Source organism: Oryzias latipes, chromosome 20 (genome assembly GCF_002234675.1).
Source record: "Oryzias latipes chromosome 20, ASM223467v1".
Taxonomy (NCBI): Eukaryota; Metazoa; Chordata; class Actinopteri; order Beloniformes; family Adrianichthyidae; genus Oryzias; species Oryzias latipes.
This window is the reverse complement of record NC_019878.2, coordinates 13,574,321-13,597,686: the sequence shown is the minus strand read 5'-3', so window position 1 is coordinate 13,597,686 and position 23,366 is coordinate 13,574,321. Positions and strand designations below refer to the sequence as shown.

Sequence of the window (23,366 nt, the reverse complement as noted above, 5' to 3'; positions counted from 1 at the left end):
GTGAATTACTTTTTGAATTATGGAATTAGTGTATTTATTTTATTTACAATTTCATCCAGTAACTAAAGTAAAGTAATCAATTACTCTTTACAAGTAATTTACCCAACACTGTGCCTAGCTTGTGCCTTTTCTCTGTCTGTGCTTCTGGAGCGCTCACTCATCCTCCCCTTAGCACTTGTTGATGCTAAAGTTACTAAATGGAAGCCTCAAATAGGAGCACTAAAGCTCTTGCTTTGCATTCCACAAACATTTCCTCTCCTCTTCATTCGTTTTAATGAGAAGCTTTCCCGTCAGCACAAACAGCACTCCCCTTATTGTGCACTTTACATTTACACTGCAACAAGGAGCCACACGCTGAGAGCTATAACGCTCTCACCCGGCACTTTAATAACCAGATCAGCTGACAAATGGAAGCAAGCACCGGCACACACCGTTCTCGCTGTCAGCATTTGATGCTTTGATGTGGTGGGCTGGTACAAGTGACTGCCTTACATAAGGCTTTTACGTAAACCTCAGTGTGCAGGACTGAAAAAAGAGAAAAGCTGCAAGGGGGGAGAGGGGGGGGCTGCACTATCACAAAAGGAATTCGCACTGCACCAAATTCCCTTATTGCACATGCACTAGTTCTGCTGAAGGCATTTGTTATTTTAATAACAGTGGAACTAAGAAAAAATTGCACACATGTTTAAAATCTGCATACATCCTTTGAGTCTTGAATGGAATGAATGAATGTGTTTCCTAAAGCAACTGACCAAGAGATCTTTTTTATAGCACAGCAGTCATTGGAAGGCATTGATTACCCATCATCCCCAAATTAGCTTCTCCCTAAGTGATAGAACAGACAAAATGTCACAATAGCAGTTTGTGTTTTGGTTCACCCTTCACACACCATGGATTTTTAAATCATTAAAATAATTGCATGAGAAAAAAACTGCGGGGAGGTCACCAAGTTTCAAATAAGCACAACATGCATTTTTGATGGAATTATAATCATAAACAGTACGGGTTGAGCTGTCAACACAAATAATTTTTAAGAAAAGCAAAAACTGGAAGTATCAATCATTTTAAACAAACAAAAAGTACCAAAAATGAGGGAAACATTGAGTGCTTTTAATTGGTCCAAATGTCCTCATAAAGGCCCAACTTTAATCAGACAGTAAAAAAGAGAAAAATCAATGTCATAAAAACATAAAAACGAATAGCAGAGGGAAGCTTCAAGTTTTTACATCAAAGCAAGAAATAAAAGTACAGTCAAACACATAAACCTGTGGAAAAGAAAAAAAACATCTGCTGAGAATAATGCTCCAACAAATAATGCATGAAAACGTTTTTTTCCAGCTCAGGTTTCCACCCTTGTGTCACGTGAGAGCACATCATTTGTTGGGAGTGTGGTTTTACATTCACAAGATAAACGTTCCACATTAGGGTACTAGTCTGCTAACTTGGTTAACAATCTGCTCAACCAACCAAAAAGGTACCTACAATTGTGCTTGACAATGACCCCGAGCAATCTTTTTGTTTTATTTTTATTTTTTTAATAGTGAATTCTATTCAAATGTCAGATTTAAATGCAGATATTTTTCCAACCCACCATACTTACATTGGAAGTACTCATAAAATTGAAGGTTTAAAGCTTTTGTGGACTAAAATAGTGAAGTGCTCAGAACAGGCCAATGTAATCACTTTTTATGCTTTTCTTTTGATGTTAGTTTGACTTTCCTGTATGGGGGGGTAATAGTCTTTTTGCAGACATGGAACTACTGCTACTCCATGATCTGCATACAAGGGGGCTGAAAGAATCGATCCCAACATTTCGCATGGCACAGAAAGCTAAAATGCAGAAATGAACAAGAGTGACCCTTAAGTATCATAACATTCATGTGGTTGAGATAAAAAAAAATGCATCATCTTCAATACCTTCACAATGAAAATCCCAAATCAGAAAACAATCAGATCCTTGCAAAAGTTTCTAAGTGAATCACTGACAAAGGCTCCAAGGAATCCAGCACACCCACTCAATTTTAACACAAGTGGTGCTTCGCAGCACTACACACACTGATCTGGAGTTTGTTTTCATTTTCAGAATGCAAAGAACAAAAGAAAGACAGATAATAGTGAGATGGAAGAAATTCATAAGCTGCTTTGCATCATGGAATGTACAAAAACACAGTTTGAAAAACCAGCAAATTCAGAAATAAGTTAAAGGAACAGATTTAACATGATTGTTTTTATTGTTTTCCTGCTTTTTTAAAGAGGCAATTTTAGGAAAATACTCCCATATAAACATAATGAAAATAGGCAAACTAAGAAGTCAGCGCAATCACAGTTTAAAATTGTTGCTGTTTTATTTCCAAATAGACGCCCCTAGAAAAATGGAAAACCCCTTTAGGACCGACATGCTAACAAAAAAGAACAATAAAAAATCAGATTTAACATAATTGTTAAAATTGTGGGGTTTTCTATTGTGTTGTAGTTTCTTTCAAAGTGGGCTTTGAATGAAAAAAATAGTCTCATATAACTGGGAAAGAAACAAAACCAACAAAAAAATGAAAGTAGTATAAGAAGAAATCAGTGCAATCACAGTATAGAGGTTTTTTGCTATATGATTTTTAATATAGAAGCCCCTGAAAAATAGAAAACCCCACTTAGTGTGACATGCTAGCTTAAAAGACGTGTCTGTGTCCTCAGAGCGGAAAGATATTCTGTGTAACAACAATTCAGTGTGACAAACACTGAATTGAGTGCAAAGGTACTTTAGTTTGTGTTGTTTTTCCCTGACCTTTTGTGCCTTCTTTGGCACTGCATGCAGAGCTGTAAAACAAATGTGATTCTGAATGAGTTTGGCTGTACAGAAGCTAAGTTTGTGTTGTTGTACTCTGATACTTAAGTGTTGATCCTAATGGAGTAATGCGAGAGCTTTGAAGGTTTAGAAACGTAACTGCATTACTGTTTATCCTGTAATGGCTGATGACTTCTTTGATACAATATAAGAAACCAAATTTTGTTTATCAACAACAAAACTAATCAAATATTACAGTGAATTACCCCCAAAAGATATTTAGCTCCAAAATAAGCAAGTAAGAATACCTGGATTTGTTTATTTTAACACATATAGCTAAATTAATAATTGAAAACAATTGTCAAATAAAAACATGATAAAAAAAATAATTGAATAATTTTGAAGAAAATGTTGAGTCTTCTCTTAAGTATAGGAAAATCAAAATAGTTTCTCTAACTTTGGCTCTAAAATCACAGGATTAAGAGGTAATTTGTTACAGATTAGACAAAATGGTCAATAAATGTTAGAAAAGAAAACAAAACAAAAACAATGAAACCTTGATTAGATTAGGTCCTTGTGAGCAAATTTTGTAGAAAAATTGTCAAAATAAAAGGTGCTCTGCTTCATTGTCTTACAGTGGCTGTCAAATTCAGCAGGTCTGGGTTTTTTTTTTTTCTTTTTTCCAGGAACTTGCAAGGTGATGAATGTCCTTTTGTCCATGGATTGTCAATACTTAACCTCCAAAGTGCAATGAGGTCAGTAAAATGTTAACCCAGCTTTCAGGATTTTCTTAATAACTTCAAGTGAAACACCAACACCTAGTCCAGCCTTTTTAAGCCAATACAGAAAATCCCAGGAATGAGTGCTTTTAGTTAAAGGCCATTACCTCTACAGATCCAAGTTTTTCTTGGTCTGGGAAAACTGATGGTAGTGTAGGAATGAGCTACTTCTTCCGTGCATTTCCTCCAGTTGTGTCAGTTTTATTTCCAGAACGACGAACGGGCACCTTGGATACAGGGATCCTAGTGCGAGTTGGTGGATTTGCTTGAGGTCTTGGTGTTGAATCCGCCCCGAGAACAGAAGACAGGGCTGACTGGCTTACAGAGTGAGGGGGTGAGGTTTGTCTGGTGCTAACTGGGATCTTGGATTCTCTAGGAAGGCTGGTGCTGCCCTTCATTGATCGAAAGGAGGAAGATGAGGAAGAGGAAGGAGGGCTTGTTTGGGATGTTGGACTTACTTTGTGTTCAGTTGATGGAGAAGGAGTACTGATTAGGTCTTCATCTGCCACCTCATCTTTTCCTTCTTCAGGATCATTGTACAGGTCATACAAGTGGTCCCCAGAGCAACTGTCACGTGATAGAGTTAATTTCTGGTTGCGCTGTAGTCCACTCTCATCCGGTGTAGCTGTAGGTGTTGCTGAGGGGGTGTCCCAGTAGCCCTCATCGCTAAGTGGCTCTTTTTCTCCAGGTGATGTGGGGTGACGGCCATGTGTGTAAGGCAGAGGAGGTTTAGCTGATCGGCTTCCAACTGCACCAACTACTGGAATCTTACTGAGCCCAAGTGTCTTCACCTGGGGTGCCTTTCTGTCTGAACATCCAGGACCAGAAGAAAGGAAGGTAGGGTTGGCGCGAGATGAGCAAGTGGAGGTGGGGTTTGTGGACGAAAGTTGATGCACTCGTGGCAATGCGGGTGAGTCGTCCCCCACGGAGGGCAGCATGTGCCAAAGCCCCTGCATGTCTGCATCATCGACTCCTTCTGGACTTGCCATTTCCTCCCCTCCACCCATGTAGGCCACCACACCACTTCCAGCGGGGTGCTGCTGGGGTGGAGGAGGCGCCTTGTTCCGAGCAGGGAGGGAAAGAGGTGCTGAGCTTGTGGAAATAGAAAACATAGGTTGAGTCATCTGCAATGGGAAAGGAGGTTTAGATGGAGTGACACGACATGTGGCACCAGATACATCAACGGCTCTTCCTATGCTTGCTGCCACGCTCCCCCCTCCACCCCCACTACTACTGCTGCTGGTGCCACTACCTCCATTTCCCACTGGCCCTTCCTCTTCAGCATCAGCAATAATGTCACCACAGCCTGTGAGGGAATCAAAGCTCTTAAGAGATGTGACATCTGTAAAGAGGAGAGAGCACAGCCGGTCCACTGAAGGCTCTGAAGGTGGGTCCCCAGCACTGCAGCGGTCCAAGGGGGGAGTGGCGAGCGAAGGAGTCAGGCTAGAAATTGACGCTTTGGCTTTTTGGACGGGGGGCCGCAGTGGTGAATCTGTGGGTGTGTAAGTAAAAGGGGAGTCTGGCGCACCAGATGGTCCTGGCATGGCTTCACAGTGCAAGGGTGTCACAACACTAGTGGTGGGTGTGTCTGCTGCTTGGAGGTTGGGTTTTTCCTCTGCATCTTCACAGTCATTTTGGTGGGGATGCGGAGGAGGCTCAAGGGTGAGAGTAATACTCTTGACCTTTTCCGATTCAGCAATACCCCCAACTTTTTCATTCTTACTGTCCACGTCCTCTGTTTCTCCTTCACTAGTTTTTTCTTTACGTCTCCATCGCATACTGCTAAAAAAGCCCTTCAGACCCCTCCCCCTTCTCACAATCCCCACCCCTCCATTTTCACCTGACCGAAAACTACCACGTCGAAGAAAAGAAAAAAAACTTAACGATTTGCTGAGAGACCTCACTGGCCCTGCCTCCAGAGCAGCAAGCGCGTCCCCTTTCTGTCCATCTGTGTCGTTGTTCGAACCTGTTAGTCCATCATGTGTTTTGCTCCTCACAAGCTCCGCTGATGCTGCCAAGCTTAAAGAATTCCCATTTTCAGAATTCCCGTTGTTTACGCTGCTGGTAGCTCCTTTATTCCTGAAAGAGAAGAAGCTGGCCATTCCAGAGCCAGTGCTGCGTTTTCCAAAGAGTTTGAAGGCAGCTTTGTTGATCTTCCCTGTTGGCTGGGGGTCACACTGAGGAACCGCAGGAGGCTCTACACACTCCGTCTGCACTTCCATTTTCCAGCTCACTGTCACTTCCACAACGCTGTTTTCTGTGCCTTTCTATCCTCTTCCTCTTTGCGTATACATTCACTCAGCCTCTTTCTCTCCGTCTCCCTCCACCCTGCTGTCTGGCGCTCCTTTTCTCCCCCTCTGACTTGCTTGAACGCCAGCCTGCTGGTTTTCCCTGCCTCCCTCCCTTCCATCCCTCCCTTTCTTTCTCTCTTTCACACACACACACACGCACATGCTGGGTGCTGCTCCTTGCTGTATCCATGGCAACTGGGTGGGCTAAGCAGCTTTCGTCAACGCTGGCAAAGTGCCAGGGTCTCTCCTCTCCCTCCCCCATCCATTTCCTCTCATCTTCCTCCACCTGGCCTCCTGCCTTCACTTACCTGAACATTAGTCATCAATATCATCATTCAATGCTTCCATCCCTACATTTGACATCGCATCATCCAGATCCCCAGGGAGCTTTAAACCAACATTGGCTGATGAACCAAGATGCATTAGACATGAGAAATGGACATGCCAGCATGTTTACATTGAGGATGTAGCCAATGAAAGTGTCTGAAATAGTCAACAGAAGAGCAGAACTTTGGCATTAGGTTATATTTGTAAATCCATACTAAATCCAAATGTTTCAAATAAAACAGATGAAACCCCCTACTTGATTTTTACTCTGTAAAAACTCTTAAATCCCCACTGACCATCTTTTGATCTCTTAAAAACTCTAACAACCTTCCCAGTGGTCTTAATTTTGATTGATTTTAAACTAAAGGATCGTTTTCTAGGACATCAATTCTGCAGAGCGGCAGTAGGTCATTCGAAAATTCCGTCTGAGTTGTGGCTAGGACTGTTGACGAGCAGTCTTCCCACACATCCCATCATCCCTGTGTTTGCACTATTTCCCGCTAGCTTACAGCGCCTCAAATCCTCAAACATAACATTAGCGGTGCATCAAAATTGGCGAGCAGTATTGGAGCTATCCAGCCAGATGCCATCTCAGACAAGGAAAACAAAGACGTGCATAGATTTTTTTGTTGCTCACAGCGATTTGAATAGAAAAATACTCAAAAATGTAATTTTTAGCTTAATTTTCTTTATATATGTCCTCCATCTTGAGAAAAATGCTATAAGAACATGTTAACACCAAAAACACAATTTTCATCGGAGTGGGTCTTTAATGTAACTTGAAGGGGGGCTTGCCAGACGTCTGCATAAGAAGTTTAAACTACAGACCTGCTGATCTCCAGTATTACTGAGCATAAGCTGCAATATGGATTTAGAGTTCATCGCTGTTGCAGACATTCTGAAATGAATTTCAAAATAATTTTTATTTGTCATAAATTGTTTCCCAGAGTCTTTTTCTCCAACTCTATCCAAACCATACGGATGATTTGTTCATTATTCAAATGTCCTCCCAATAAAAGTTGGTAAAAATATATGACTTCACACTATAGGTTTTACAAGCACACACACATCCACACACACACAAAGTCCTGTTTGGGTTGGGGATTTGGGGCATATGGCCCCTGGGCCTCCACATGCTCACATAGGGCCAGGTGCTGGTAACAAGCTAAGTGTCTTCCTTTATGTAAAATTGGGTGTCAGTGTTACCAGTCAGGCACACAGCATTGCAGACTTTTGTTCTAGGTTACAGTTTTGATCACCCTTTATTATTTGTTTGTTTAATTTACTAATGGCATAAAATAGTAGATTGTGTAGGTATATGGAGATTTAAGCCAAAATCTTCCCTCAAAATGTTTGCAGTTTCCTCCTGAAGCAGTACATTTTTTTAATCCGTTTCTCCCTGATTTTATTGGGTTTCAGTGTGAAGGGTTCTCCTATTCCCTTTTTCATCCTCCCAACCCCCCAAAAGACCCCAACCCACTTCTTCTCTTCCATCATTCTTACCCCCCCCTCCACACTATTTCTCTGTTTCTCCTCCTCATCCTCCACCTCAGTTAGTGTTTGCACAGGCTCTCTTCTTCCACCCCACTGCTATCAAACAATGCTCGCATTTATGAGCCAAAGCCCACACACACACACACACACACACACACACACAGATAGGCAGACACGCTCACACCCACACAAGCACATTTTAGAGAGTGAAGCACTGAAGGATGCCTCTCTTGTGCTGCCCTCCTTTCGATAAGACAGATAATTTGTTTCGCTTAACCCAAAAGCCAGTACCGGTAGTCTACAGGTTTCAGGTACATCAGATACTTGGACAGAATACCCCAGAGCCATGGCTGTAAGTCAGCTGGCTGGTGTGTAGACTTGGAACTGACTCTGGTCGGCAGATGGCTGATGGTTTGATAGGGAGACTGATGAGTGGCTTCAGTTACTGCATGATGAGGCGTAGGATTTTGCTCAGCTCTTTGATTGGGAGTGCATGCATCTAATGCATTAAAGCATCAGTAAATTATTAAAAGAAGTTTATGGCAATACAGGAACACCGTCCAAACCATTATTATGAGTTATTTTGTTTTTTGCAGAGCAGCAAAAGAAAGTCTTTGGGTGTTATCAGTAATTACAACACTAAAATGTTAAAATAAGTGTATAGAGGCTTTTAGCAAAAATACAATTTATACTCGTACTTTTTGTTCAGATCGCTTTCTTTTAGGAGAAAGCAAATAAAAAAAAAGAAGGGGATAGACATTTGTAACAGAAGGAGCACACACCCAAACATCACCCCACTCGGTTTTAATTAGGTTCCCGTTTCAGCCTCATGGGAGAAAGTGGGACAGTTAGAGGACGTTTTTTTTTCCCTCTGCATTTCTAATTGTCAGATCTATCCACAGAACTCAATGTGTTTCTAAAGGTATAGTTAATATGAAAAATAATAAATGAATTGAATTTAATTTAACAATATTAAAATTCATGTTGTAATAAAAACTCTAAGTTCCTTGTTTATTTTACTTTCATTTGCCGAGGATATACAATGAAAACCCATTCTGGGTGAAAACTATTTCCAGATGTTCACTAAGATAAAATGTGTTTTTTTCTCTGCTAGAAATTGGCAGTGGCTGCATACAATCCGATCATTCCGAATAAAAAGTTCCTAGATTTTCAAACATAAAGTACTCACTGTTATTCATCAAATGATGTGTTATTGTCATCATCTTTACCTTTTTATTATAAATCCACCTGTGGCAAAGACATATCCCACAGTCCTTTTCTTTTTGTTGGTTCAGTTTGCTAAAATATGGAGATGATACCAATAAAAAATTTATAAAATAAAATAATTATTTTCCTCTGATAAATAATTTGTTGCTCTTTGTGACAACAGATAAATATTATGTGGGCACAAAACATTTTGTGGACACAAATTAGCATAATGTGCACACAGGTTAGCATTACGTTTGCAAAAATGTGTATTTTGTAGAATCAATTTAGATTTTTTTTGTGCATTGGCTGCATACAACCTGGTTATTTTGAAAGAGGTTCTGAGTTTCAAACATAAAGTACTCATTGTTATTCATCATAACTTGTATGCTAATCTGTGCACACAAATTAGAATTCCATGCTAAAATAATAATTTGTGCTTAAAAATGCTAATTTATGGACACAAATTATTTATTTCAGGGAACACATGCTTTGTTTTTTATGTCCAGTCTAGAGCTCTGTACGAAAATTTATTTAAAAAATACTTTTAGAGCACAGCGTGATTGTTCTATATGTTTAACCAACTGAACAATCTTCAGAAGTTTTGAATAATCCTATAAATAATTCAGAATAGTTAATCGTTGGAGGGTTAAGATTCAGAACAATTGCAACAGACTTCTTAAGAACCCATTTGCAAACAAAGCATGGGTGTGGCTAACTATCCTCGACTGCTCCATTGCATGAACAAACAAATCAATGTGGTGTTGTGTGCTGCAACAGATTGGACACACACCCCAATTCGTCAATCCCATCACACGTTCCCTGTCTGCATCACCAGGGGTCTTTTCCTTCAAGTTGTTTTAGACAGAAGGGGCCTTCCAACTCCAGATTAAACTAATCTAGACTGTTTGTGTGGATGTGTGTGGGTGTTAACCACTCAACATGTGTGCGTAGAGTGCTAAAACCTTTAGGATTACTGCCTGATCTCCTTTGTTCATTAATTAAAGAACAAGGAGTGGCACAAACATTTATAAAGGCTTCTTAACACATTCTTCTGGTAGCTAGATCTAAAAAAGTTTATTTTCTTCCATTTTTTTTTCTTTGCTATGCAAAAAAACATGTATTACAAGCATTTATTACATGGAACCTAGAAAATTATTATTTCATGAATTTCCATTGGTCACATGGTGTTTATTTACTTTAGTCATGTGCTTTCTCTTTAGTTCTATTTTGTGTGATAAGTGAATCTAAACTACCACAGTGGCATAGTTTTAAAACTGAAACAAGCTCTTAATTAAATGCCTCATGGGATAAGGAAGGGCTGTGATTTCCTGTATAAATTAGAAAATAGAGTTTGGCTGCCTGATTTAGTCCTTTACAAAAACTGTTGACCTACAGTTTCACTGCCAGCTCAAAACACTGCACAAACAGAGGGGATGGTGGCCAAATACTAAAACAAATAGAGGTACGCGCTTCGTCAAGACAGCTTTTAGCCTCATCACAATTATCCTGGTTAAATGACGGTCAACATAGTTATTTTTAACCTTTAAAAAAGTAATAATCAGTGTACATGTGTGGGCAAACTGGATACATGTTCGGATACAGCCCTCCTATCTTGTCAAATGGAGTGTATACCAGTGTAGTGTGCAGCACTCATCTGAATGATTCAGACTGCTGGGAGAGCCCTTTGCTGCTTTTCTTTGCCCTTCAATGTTTAATGTAAAATAACACGCATGGGGGAAATACAAGAAGGTTCTCTGACAGAGACGGGACAAAATACTGGTGGTGGAAAAAATCTAAATGCTTTCAAATCACTAAACGCAGGACATTTGTTTTAGTAACAAATACATCTTAGCCACTAAACTCATGATCAGACATTATGGTCCGTCTGATTGTTGATTCCAAAATAGGAAAAATGTGTACAAAGAACAAGGAAAAAGGATTTGGGTGAAAGACGATTTTGTTTTTTCTTGAAACAAAAACGTTTGTGTCCTTTCTTCAAATTAAATTTACGCATTTTGCATCACCAAGAGCTACCAGTCTGTCTTTGTTCCAATTCTTCACAGATGAACAAGGACTTTTATTTCCTCACGGACACAGAACTGGTTTAGGCTGAACACCCCCTCGACCGACTGCTGTCTCAATACCCCTGTAGAGGCACAGATCTCCATTTATTCTTGCAACATGTAGGGCAGCTAAGCAAGTTCTGTTCTAGAAGAAACCAGTTTACTGCCAGTGTTGCAAGAACTAATTTCATTAAGTATTTAGAAGCCCAGTGAATGCTGAAGCAGACTGATGACTGCAAAGCACAAAAATGTGCAACTCCATGTCTTCACATCCTTCAAGTTTTCTTTGGCTTCTTTACTTAACCACAAATTGATGCATTTGTACAATAGATCTAATCCAGTGCGCACCTAATCCTTCCTGATATCTGCAGAAGTTGCAACATGAGATTGGAATTTATTCAGTTTGGGATTTTAAATGAGGACATGACAAGTTTGAGCCAAAAAACACAGTCTGGCTCAAACATTAATTTGAATGCGTAGCCAAAAGTCACAATTTACAAGCCCATCAGTTAACCTAACCCAGATTTATTTTTAAAAGAGTCACGCAACAGCTCCAATAGCTGCTGTGCTGTTTAATGTGAAGTGACATGACAGCAAAATTGCTTAATTTGATGAATCATAAATAACATTTAATATGAAATATTTAAATTTTAAGGTTAATTTTGCACTTGACATTGAGGTCAATTATACTTTTACACACAGCATGTTCTCTTATGGCAGATATTCCAGTGACCACAGGTATAGATCATCTGTCATAAATAATGGGTCATAAAAAAGGCAGATGCAATCAATGGGATTTTTGGATCAGTGCACACCACTAGATCAAATAATCTGATCCAAGTGCAACAATAGACCCGCTTAAATCAATGATTGCAATAAATTACAGCTCAGCCTTATTAAAAGGTATTCATTAGGTATTGAGACAGGAACTACACGCTGTTTAGGTTCTGTGTGAGCTCATTTAAGACAAAAAATGGATTTAATTTATTTTTTATTATTTTAATTTATTTATTTATTTAATTCTAAAATTTAAGCAGCAACCATTTGTGTGAGGCATATCAAATGGAAAAAGATTCCTTTTTTAAATAAAATGATTCTCCTACACAGTTTCTCTTTTCAAAATTCATGAAGAAAACTTATTTGTTTAAAAAAAAAAAACATTGTCACATCTCATTTTCCATAAACCCTGATGATCCAGTTTTTAGTGACTGATATCAGAACAAAATCAGCTTAGCAAGAATAGATTAGGCTGGCTTGCAGGCTTCAGATGAAATCCAATATCCTTAGTGCCAAAAAATGTGATTTTCCTGTTTTTTTGGGCAGAAATTCCAGTTATTATGTAGGTCATGTCGTTCAAAAAGGCGATACTCGTTTTTGATGCATTTATTCTCTTCTTCTGTTCATGAGTTTCTATAGTACTTTACAACATTCATAAAAAAAAACAGGCTTTTTTTATTATAGATGCAGTATATGATAGTATTATGAGGCTTTCCACAGATATTAGACTATACAGGCATACAATTTCAGTCACTCTGTCCATTGAGGACCATCATACAATCGCAGCACTATCACACATAACAAGCTTGCCTTTGACACAAGCAAACACATGAAGATTTTCGGTACAATTCCTGACTCTTAGCCTCTCTGCGTCCCACTATTATTGGGTTTGGTTTCAGCAGGTCATACGTGCCACACCAAACTCCAGACTTACAACAGCTGGCTCTTCCTTGGCCAGCTCCTCATTGTGTTTGCCTTCCAGCTCTCCATAGCTCTGCTTTCGGCTCTCGGTGCCGCTACTGCCCTCTACAGTCCGCTCAGAGTTGGTGCTCTCTAGTGCCTCCTCTCCCTGCTCATCCTCCTCCTGGTGACGCTCCACTTCTTTGTGGTTGACAGGAGCACCCAGGATGAGAGAGTCAGGGCGTGGCGGCAGGGGGTTGGAGCGTTGATCTCTACTTGGAGGAGGTGCAGGGGTGTCAGAGGTTGCCATGGGAGCTACGCCGTGCTGTTGGAGCCTCTGCAGGCAGAAAGCAGGATGACAGAGATGGATTTAACAAAGAAATCTGGATAAATATTTGATAAAAACAAGAAATGTAGCTCCACACTAATGTGACGTTTTTTTCTTTATTTTTTTCCTTATATGCTTCTGACAACTTTTTAAACATTTGAGGAGGAGGCGCAGGTTCAAGTCTAAGGGCGTATATTGTTCACAAAGGGAGTGCAGCTCACATTCTCCAGTGCATGCAGCGTGCTCTCTGCTTTGCAGGTCTTCTCTTTCAGAGTCAGAATGGCTTTGAGGATGGACTGCCGCGGGTGCATGGACCGATCAAACTGGTGGTACATGTTTCTCCAAAACCTTCGAATGACAAAAAAAGATCAGCATTGGAGGGCTGGAGTTCAACACAGTAAAAATCCGCTTACATCACTTGTACTGACTTGAAATGATAAGGCAGGGTGGAGGGTTGCAGCACAGGATGTGCTTCAGAGTAGGCAGGACTGTAGAATGGATTTAGGTAATTTTGCCTTTCGCTCATTAGAAACGCCCACAATGAGTGAGTTCTCTCTCTTAGCCTAGAAAGAACACAGAAGATGATTACAGACACAGCAGTAACTGAATCTAGCAAAACAAAACAACCCAAAACTAACACATATAATTAGTTTGCTGCCTAAACACAGAAATAGTCCTACATTTACGTAAGGAGGGCTCACAGTAAAGCCAAAAAATGTTTTCAATGTTTAGCAAAAATGACCTGATTTGTGCGACATGTGCTCCCAGTTTAAAGTATATGAATGGTTGTAAGTTGAAACAGGTTTTTCCCACAATCAAATTTTTTTACATGACATTCAAAGAGAAGCTGGGTCTCGTTATATGTGTTTGTTGTGGAAAAAAATCCTTATAGATTGACGTGAAGACCCACTCCGATATTCTTTTGATCTATTGTCCCCACTGGTCTTTTAAGTATGATTATGCCGTTTTTAGCCAAAATCAAGAACCTGTGTTGTTTTCTAGGACATAGTTTCTGCAAAGCAGCAGTAGTTCATTAGAAAGTTTTAAAAAGGATCTTTGGCGGGGAGCAACGCATTAAAGCACTGTATGAAATGGTCTTACTGTAACTCCTCTCTCTGTCTCTGATTGTTGCCGAGGAAGTTTCCATACTGACACGAGTGGACATGCTCGTGGATCTGCAGCAGGAACCACTCACTGAACTCAAATGCCTGGCGACAGACAGACATTCCCTCTGTGAGTATCAATGGTCACAGAAGCAGAAACAATAGACTAGAAAGAAAAATGCAGTAGGGTGCCGATGATGACACACACCTGTGGGAACTGCTCAGTGAGCTGCCAGACACACTCCAGGAACTGAGTGAAGATAGGAGACACCTCCTTTGGATCGCCATCCAACTGGTCACACCTTAATGGAGATCATTTATAGAAAGGAGCAATAAAGTTAAGAAATAAACAAGATGACCAATTTCTTACGGGAAAAAGTCATAACATCTACTTTAAAAAAACACATTTTGATCGAGGCTTAAATAAAGCAGGTAACCCCCTCACCTGTCTGCAAACTTATGACCAAATGAGATCCAGTCTTTCTCTATCAGTACCTAGAACCACACAAAGGTTAAATGTGAGTTTAAACCAATAAACTCCAAACTTGACAATCAATTTGACATTGGGCGGCACAATATGAGGAAAACTCTGGATTTACGATATTAATGATCAATATTGCGATGACGATATAACTATAGCACAAACCAAAAGCAAAACAACCAAAAACATCATTTCCATTTCACTGCAACAGTTTAATTTAAATAAGAGTCAACATAACTTCAATGACCCTAGTCTACAAAGCAGACGAGCATCTAACATAAAAGAGCTCCATCGGCTTAGTCAACAACGTGAAGGGCTCCATCCGATTGGTCAAATGCATAAAAGGATTTCTTTGATTTGCTAAATAATTCAAGCTGCCATAAGATTGTTTCAGCACATTTAAGGTTACCATTTATCGCAATTTACGCCGTCTTTTGCGATATGCATCTTTGCACAGCTTGATATCATAATAACAATAAATTAGCAATTTTTTGTACAGTCCTAACTTGACACCATTTGTAGTTTGTACCATGAAGCCCTTAATAGTGCGATAATAGGGGTCCATGAGCAGTGCTCCCAGCGAACAGACTTGGGCAGTTCTGTCCCATCCATCTGAGCAGTGAACCAGCACACTTGCTCCCTCCACTGTCACCGCCTGTGGCACAAACACAAAGGAGTGAAAAAACTATCTAAGACGGGCAGATAGATGGACCAATGTGGATCAGTGATTAAAAAAACAAAGACATACCTTGGCAAGAAAGATGGCAGCATCCGTCACTGCCTTGATATGCCGCAGCCAGCCACAATTTTCTAGTCCCACCAGGTAGTCACTCATGGAAAGAGATCGAGTGCCAATCACTGATGGGTGTAGAAGTGACAATGAGCAAATAATTCAAACGTTAAACATGAACTAAATATACAATTCCAGTATCTTAAAGTGTGTGTAGAGCACCTTCTAGTAACTTCTGCAAGCTTGTCCTCATCACGTGGATGTTTTCAATCCCAACAAACTGAAAGCGGATGTTGGAGTAGTTGTCCTCATTCTCGTAACCTTTCCCTGCTGCTCTGTTAGCCAGAGCGTTCAACTACATGAAACAAGAGACAGGGACAGTCAGTAGTAATTGATGTCCAGTTCCGACCAATAACAGTGTTGCCAAGTGCGTTTATCAGACTTCAAAAACCTTATTCGTGCTGATTTATCACAAGCTGATTTTGTATGAAAAAAGAACTTGGATGCTTATGTAACGGCCCAGTTACAAATATGATAAGAGGTATATGATATGATAAGATAATATGATGTAAAACATAATATATATATATAAAATATTTATTTATAGAATATATATATAAAATAAAAATATATGTAATATATAAAATATGATAAGATAACATTCAGTCTTGTTAAATGTGTATATACTTGTCTGATTTCCTCTTTAAAAACATAAATGAGCAAAATAAAGCAGCTTGTCAATCAAGTCTGCAGGCTAATTTACTCATTTACCTGTCAGTTATCCTTTTATTAACCACATGAACAGGCGGCAGTGAGACACCTATTTTGTCCTTCAGTACATTTACGTGTAGATTAAAAACAACTGTAACACTGTTCCAACCTAAATTGGTTGAATAAAATATCTGGCAAATTGGAAACCAACTTCAAAGCAACATTCAGGTCTATGTGCACCAAAAGCTTCAATCTTTTGTTTTTCTTTACATGATATTAATAGAGTTTTATGTTTAAGCACAAAATATATTAGTAAAAGGGTGAAGTTCTATTTTAACCCTTCAAAACACTCTTAAAGAGTTGATAGCAACATGAAAATGCTACCAGTAGTTTAAAAACTATTAGGTTACTAATTGTTAAAGTCTTCTGATTTTGTGCCACTTGACACTTTGATTTTGTGAGTATTGCAATGAGCGGTCATGCCTGAATGTTTCAGTGAAACTGTGGTTCAGTCTGTACGCTATTGAAGAAAGTCTGCAACATCAGCTAGAACCCGCTCACCTTTGGCCTTGTGTCCATGACGTAAATAAATCGGCTGTTGTGATTGGCTCGGCTGATGGCCTGCAGCATACTTTCATCTTCCAGGCATCGTGCGCTGAACCCAGAAAGAGGCTGACTGCAGCGACACACTGCTGCCTGTCACAAGATGCAGAGACGAGTAGTTTATAAAACTAAAAACAGTAAATGTATGAAAACGTTTTTCAATTTAGCTTTTTCTTTGGATAACTGAGCAAATCACAATTATCTTTCATCTTTTCAATCCTTACCAATGATAGGTTTGCAGTTCTACAATGACTGCGGTACATTTTAAAAAGTTAAATTTGAAAAGTTTCCTTTTTTTAACAACTGAAAGTTCTTTTTTTTTAGTTTACCTTCTTCTCTTGGTAGAAATATGTGAGCACAGGAAAGCGTCCTTTGCTTCTGAACTTGGAGCTGCCCACGATGATGGGCTTACTGGCTGTGATGGGAACATATAGGTTTTGTGGATATGTCTCACAAACCTAAAGGAAAAAAACAAACAGATTAAAAATAAAAATATGTGGGAAAACTAAACCCAAGACGGATCACATTTTTATCACCTACACTTTTGTTGAAAGGAAAACCAGCTTGTTTTTCACAGTACAGTTCAGCACCATGACTCAGTGCAGCGCCCTCTTCTGGACCATAAAGTGTACTAAGACTGGGTAGGTTTATATGAACTCTAACAGTCATTTTAAGAGATGTAAAAGCAAGAAAAACTAAATGAAACGTGTATCTATTTATTTTCTGTCAAACAAAATCTACATTTGTATCACACACCATATCCATCGTGACAATGCAACGCAAAATGATAAATAACATCATTATTTTTTTCTTCATAGAGTAAAAATGATCAGATGTAGTTCTAACAGTAGATATGAAAATATGGCAAAACATCAAAACAAATAAAGCAATCATGAACTCTTGATGTTAACGAAATGTGAGAATGTGGGTAACATACCTTGTAGTCTCTGTTAACATCAGTGAGCTGCCATTGGTCACAGGGGACGCCCATTCGCTCAAACTCTGCCCCCAGGTCAATGAGCTGCCATCCTTCCTCCCTCTCCTGATCGTTTTGTTTGGGGTTGTAGGAAAACGCATAGAGTTCCTCGAAGCAAACTGACAAGGAGAAAAAAAAGCACCTCAGTCCATATGGATAACTGCTTTGGTTAGCAAACTTTAAAAGAAGAGTCATAAAAAGAAGAGAGGCGGGCTCAAGTGTCTTTAAAACGTTACACATGAAACAGGAAGTTGAATATGAATGTTTATGGTTAATAAATGACAGGAGATGAAGGCCAAAACATGTAGCTTGGAATGAATGATTCCTAAAGCACATAAAAAACTCACCTGGTCTTAGAAGACGCAGCAAGGAGCTGTAAACATCATGGCAGTCTCGTTCTCTCTGCACCACAAAATGAACCACCCTGAAGTTCCGGCACTGAATGACCAGAGGACAGCCTGTGGTGGTCAGGCTGAGTTTCTCCACAGTGGCTATATGGTGGTGCAGAATCTAGAATAAATGGTCATAAAGAGGATGTAGATGAGAAACCACAAAGCATGGCGGTTAGAGGGATCAAGGGCGTGGCATCTTCATAATCCTCAGTGAAATGAATCACGCAAATACTGAAAACAATCAAAACCATCGCTCATCAGCATTTAATAATAAACACAGGCGTAATGCTATTCTAAAGAAGACAATAGTTTAACTTCTGTTTCAGATTTCAAAAAGCACCATTATTGGTTATTTTTTTCAACTTATGCTGTCCAACAGCTGAGCAAGCAGATGAGAGCTGAAGGCCTCTTGAGTTGGACAGATTTTACTGTTACAACAGGGGTTTATGTATGAATTTGAGGCGAAGCTTTTTTTTAATATATTTATGTTTATATGCATTCCTCGTTGGACTGGACAGAAAAAAACAAGAGAGGGGGAGATTGGGATTTTAGGGATTTGCTTATATATATGTGTACAAATGATTCTCTAGTCTTTCTTAAAACAGGAAAATTTAAAGAAAAAAAAACATCTTTAAAAAATGTAATGTTGGATTATTTACAAAAAAGGGAAAAACAGGAAGTAGAAATCTGAAGCATAACATGTAATTTTTGGATAATGGAATCATCTTTACATACAATTTCTCAGCTTATTATTTTGATAACATTGACAAGCTGTGTCTGAATTCACCTCCTCACCTATAAAGACTACCGTAATTTCCAGACTATAGAGCGCACCTAAATAAATCATTTTGTACATCCGCACCTGTCTATAAGCTGCATGTACCCACATTGAAACATGTGTTGTAGAATGAGGATGTGTATGTGCTGAAACCGCGCGCCGCGTGTGTAAGAAAGAGGAGGGAGCGCGTGCAGCGCAAGAGGGAGTGAGAGAGCGCAGCAGAAGTGTGTTGGGGGTCCGCGTTGAAGTGAAGGGGAACTGTAATAAAGAAGGTTTCCCCCAGAAAAACGGTGAATGATTCTTTATTAACCCACACTGGAGGCTCTGAGGGTCCGAACGGAGAAGTGAACCCAGAGGGAAGATCAACCTTCGACGGAGAGGATCCCCCCTCCATTTTCACCTTTTTTTGTTGTTGTTTTTTTAAGTTCTGCATATGGTGCGTGATTTGAACTATAATAAACACATTCCTCTTTGCTAATAATTCACTTTTTCTGCAAGTCCTGTGTTCAAACTTCAAGGGCTTCTGGGGAAATTTCTGTGGTATTCATTTCCATTATGAGCTGCGCGCGTTCTTGAGTGCGGGACGCGGGACGCGGCCGCCCGCCGGAGGATTTTGTGTTCGGGGGGTGGGGTGTTGCAAGAGTCGCAAGAGTCGACACCGCGATTCTTGCTGCTTCATCACCGCGGCGATCAAAAATCCCACACCGTCACAGTTCTACCCCAGAGCAGTTTAATAAAGAATCAATCACCGTTCTTCTGGGGGAAACCTTTTATTACTGTTCTCCTTCACTCCGTAACACCAAACATGAACGCGCTCGTCAGTTACCATGAATTCCCTATATTTTGATGAGGAAATCTTGGAGAATTTTCTAAAAAAAGGATTTTTCTGAGGATTGTAATATGTTTATGTTCAACAATTATGCGACAATTTAGGTTATCTCCCTCACTCAACTTGTTTTAGCCTTTTTTTATACGACAAATAGTTTAAATGGAAGGCATTGTGGCCTATATTCACACATCTAATAAGAAAGCATTGTTACATGCTGGTTTTTCGCAGCGATTTTTAGGAAATTTTCTGGGATTTTCAAGGTGGAGTCACAGCATTTCATTTAGGCTGAAATGTATGCACTTTGTTCAATGTCAGCACCAGTTTGAAGCTGCGATGATGTTGGTTTATTGACCTGTTTGTGATCTTTGTCTGCCTACATGACACAGCTTTAGCTAAGTTCTAGCTGCTGGACAGAAAAGCCTCATGTTTCCCTGTACTGGAGTTTAACATGAAGTTCATGTTAAACTTCATGACAGCACAGTGTCTGATCACATGGCTAGAACTTCCTAACTGTGATCAACTTTATTATTCTATTTAGTCAAATATAGCAAAAAAAATTATGGCCAAATTGTTATGAATCAAATCTAAACTGTCTAAAATCTAAACAAATTTAAACCATATGGATTCACATCAGGATTCTTAATTCTGTCTGATAAAAGGAACCGGAAAATGATTTTTTTTAACCACTTGATGCCTATTGACTACACATCAACCCACTTCTCCTCCAAACGTGCCTTTATTTAGCTTCAACTTGAAAGCAAAACCATAAATGAACTTGTTGTTTTTTAATTGCAGAAACTAAATCCAGGCATTAAGGGGTTAACACATAGTCTACAGAAATAAAAAAGATAAAAACACAGAGAGGAAGAACAATCGTGTTTCCTTATGACAGCATTGAAAGTAGGAAGGACACTGAAAATAGGTCACAGCCCAGAATTTGCTGACTGGAGCATTTCAAACCACATAAACTTTTTCTTTATGCAGACTAGAACACTGGTTTCATAACATCATATAAAAGGAGGGAAAGAGAACCGCAAGTGCACATAAAAACGGTTTAATTAATGTCATTTGGAAAGAAAACATCCCAAAAAAAAGAGATTGCAAAAATATGTGTTGCATCTTATTTTCAATGGAAATTTCCAAACATTTCTCGTCTCAGTCGACTACTTTTGGCTCTTTGTAGACCTAAAAATCTGTTGCTTAAAATTCCTAACTCATCGACGAGCCTCCCTCTAAAAGGGACCGTAAAAAATGTTTATTTCAGGATAATTTTCGGCTTTCTGAGACATGCAAGGCCACATTAAACTGCGATAGCCATTCGATCTTATTATACTCATTACAGACATCAAAACAAACAAAAAAGATTCATTTTTTAAGAATTATGCCAGATATTCTGCTATCACCATCCGACAGAATGAGAACCTTTACAACAAGAAAAATGTGTTCAAATAAGAAGCTATAAAAGTTCATTAGGTCAATCAGACATTCTTATTACCCCAACTGTGACATTTACATGACGGACCTCCAACTATAGAAAAATAACATACTTTTTTAGCTTGATGTGTTAAACCTTCTTCTTGTCTGAAGCAATATTATTACCCCATGTGGCAGGACTGGTAAACAGTGGCAAAATAGTTGCATCCAGAGGAAACTCACCCAGATCTCCTGCCCGGCAGATGTGGAGTTGTTTGAGCTACTCTCCACAAAGATGAGATGTGTAGCTGTGAGGTACAGCGTACCATTTGTGGATTTGTTGCTGAAACGGTCCAACAGCCTCACTTGCTCCACCTTCAAAGACACACAACGAGCAAGACAGAGACAAAAAGAATGAATAGTTTGAAATAAACATGTAAAAAAAGGTGCCTAGCCATCATGACTAACAACAGTAATGATGCCCTGACCATCACTGGTTGCAGACAGATCCTTTGAATCATGAGCAACAATGAAGCCATTTCATGTTTACAATTTTTTATGTTCGATTAGTAATAACACATTAATAATGTATTCCTCATTTTTGTTTTGCTTTTTGCTGATGTATTGCATCATCACAATAATTATTACTAATATCACCCATTGCGGGTTTTATTCATGTGGTGCAGCCCTAATCAAAACCTTCAAGCTAGGATGCTTCTGCAAAAAAATAAAAAAATAAATAAAAGGTAGCTGAAGTTTGCATGCACATTGCAACTTAATTGCATAATGTGTCACAACCCCATTTCCCTATGCCCTATGCACACTCAGAAAGCCAGGCATGGATGAATAAAAGGTATTTAAAAAAAATGCAACAAATCAATGATTTTGACACAATCGCTGCTCTCTTGTTGAGTCAGACTTCCTCTTTCTTCTGCTGTTTTCCTGTTGGAGATATGATGCAACGGCTGTTCCGGTCTCCCAGCAACCTGGTGGTCACCGCTGTGTCATCAATAGGCTTCTTAGAAGATACAGGAAGCGGAGTGTGTGTGTGTGTGTGTGAATGATCACTTATGGCAAACAGACAGAAACCTCCACACAAACTCTTTAAAAAGCTGACACTTCCATAATAGAATTATAATGATTAACTTACCATTCTCTTTCACAAATAATTCAATGAAAATCTCATTTCAATTTTAAACAAAAAATGCAAACAGGTGTCAGGAGCTTTCACAGTTGGGACACACCCAGTCCTGCAGGTGAAAACACCCACACAACAAAATGCCAAGTGTTATCTGTAAAGCCAAACATGCAACATTTATATGGCGCCTTTGTTAAGTCTCAGTGCTTGTGTAACCCTGCAGTCTATAACGTGTTGAAACACTACATCTACACGCTAAGTAGTAAAGCGAACTACAAACCAGCTGAAAGTATGAATTTTTATTCTCAAAGCAAACCCACTTTTTTTTGGCAAATGAATATGTATATATCCAAAAATATCTGTTTATATATTTTAAAAACTGAGTTGAAGACTAAAGGCTGCTAGGGCTGGTTTTTCCTTTACTACTATCACCAAATCAGCAGATTATGACTTGCTGGCAGCATTTAAATGAATAAGTTTAGCTCTAAGGGTCATTGTTCTCAACGCCTATAATTAAATCATAAATGATTTGATGACTTTTATGAATCCACAATTTCACTTATGCTGCTTCTCCAACGTTAGTGATCGAGTAAAGCGATCAAAATCTTTCATTCAAAATCATTAGAGAACACATAGGAATATAAACTGAACGGGCAAAAAGAAAAATAAACACAAACATACTGATGCTCGATCGTCACGTCACCTCCTTGGGGCTATCATGACACCTGCTAGCCTTTATGCTAGCAGATTGCAAAGCGTGCATTTCGTTCACTTTAGTGAAACGGCGAAATGCAATAACAATACACAACTAAATGTTCACAGTTCAACAAGGCCAAGTTGCTGACTGCATCCCCCCGACATATGCAACTGTTAAGAAAATGTCAGCTACCTTCGGCGTTCGGATATGTTCCATTTCTCCGAGTCGCCAGTCGGGTGTCAGCCTTTTATTAAAAAGGTTCAAAAGCGGCCTAACAGAAACAACGGTGTCATTTATAGCTTAATACATTAAACTGCTGTACTATCTCACTGTTCTTGTTCTTTGCGGTATACGATAAGTGTTTTTTTTTTCATTCCTTCATCCCTCCATCCGCGTAAAGTCACGCATGAATACCAGAACAGGTTTCTTCACTTTTCAAAATAAAAGTCGATAGGTAACGCATCGTTGCCTTATTTTCAAACTCGATTTAAAAAGGAAATGCACCCTGAATAATTGAATATATGTTCCATATATTTTCAGTGGTATGCATCAAGCTGATCATTAACTT

The 23,366-nt window shown here is 39.2% G+C and overlaps 2 protein-coding genes across 2 annotated transcripts; both read right to left on the bottom strand.

The window, feature by feature from the left end:
- Positions 1 to 1,089: 1,089 nt before the first annotated feature.
- On the bottom strand, positions 1,090 to 5,942 carry amer2 (APC membrane recruitment protein 2). Its single transcript, XM_004081222.4, has one exon. The coding sequence runs from the start codon at positions 5,778 to 5,780 to the stop codon at positions 3,723 to 3,725; it is 2,058 nt and encodes a 685-aa protein (XP_004081270.1). The 5' UTR covers positions 5,781 to 5,942; the 3' UTR covers positions 1,090 to 3,722.
- A 6,368-nt stretch (positions 5,943 to 12,310) lies between these two features.
- mtmr6 (myotubularin related protein 6) lies at positions 12,311 to 23,197 on the bottom strand. Its single transcript, XM_004080988.4, has 15 exons — positions 22,991 to 23,197; positions 21,207 to 21,338; positions 17,899 to 18,061; positions 17,513 to 17,670; positions 16,905 to 17,033; positions 16,534 to 16,668; positions 15,484 to 15,616; positions 15,280 to 15,389; positions 15,061 to 15,186; positions 14,496 to 14,545; positions 14,259 to 14,352; positions 14,049 to 14,155; positions 13,376 to 13,510; positions 13,169 to 13,295; positions 12,311 to 12,956 (listed from the first exon to the last, which is right to left on the bottom strand). The coding sequence occupies exons 1-15, from the start codon at positions 23,012 to 23,014 to the stop codon at positions 12,615 to 12,617; spliced, it is 1,965 nt and encodes a 654-aa protein (XP_004081036.1). The 5' UTR covers positions 23,015 to 23,197; the 3' UTR covers positions 12,311 to 12,614.
- Between the last annotated feature and the right edge of the window lie 169 nt (positions 23,198 to 23,366).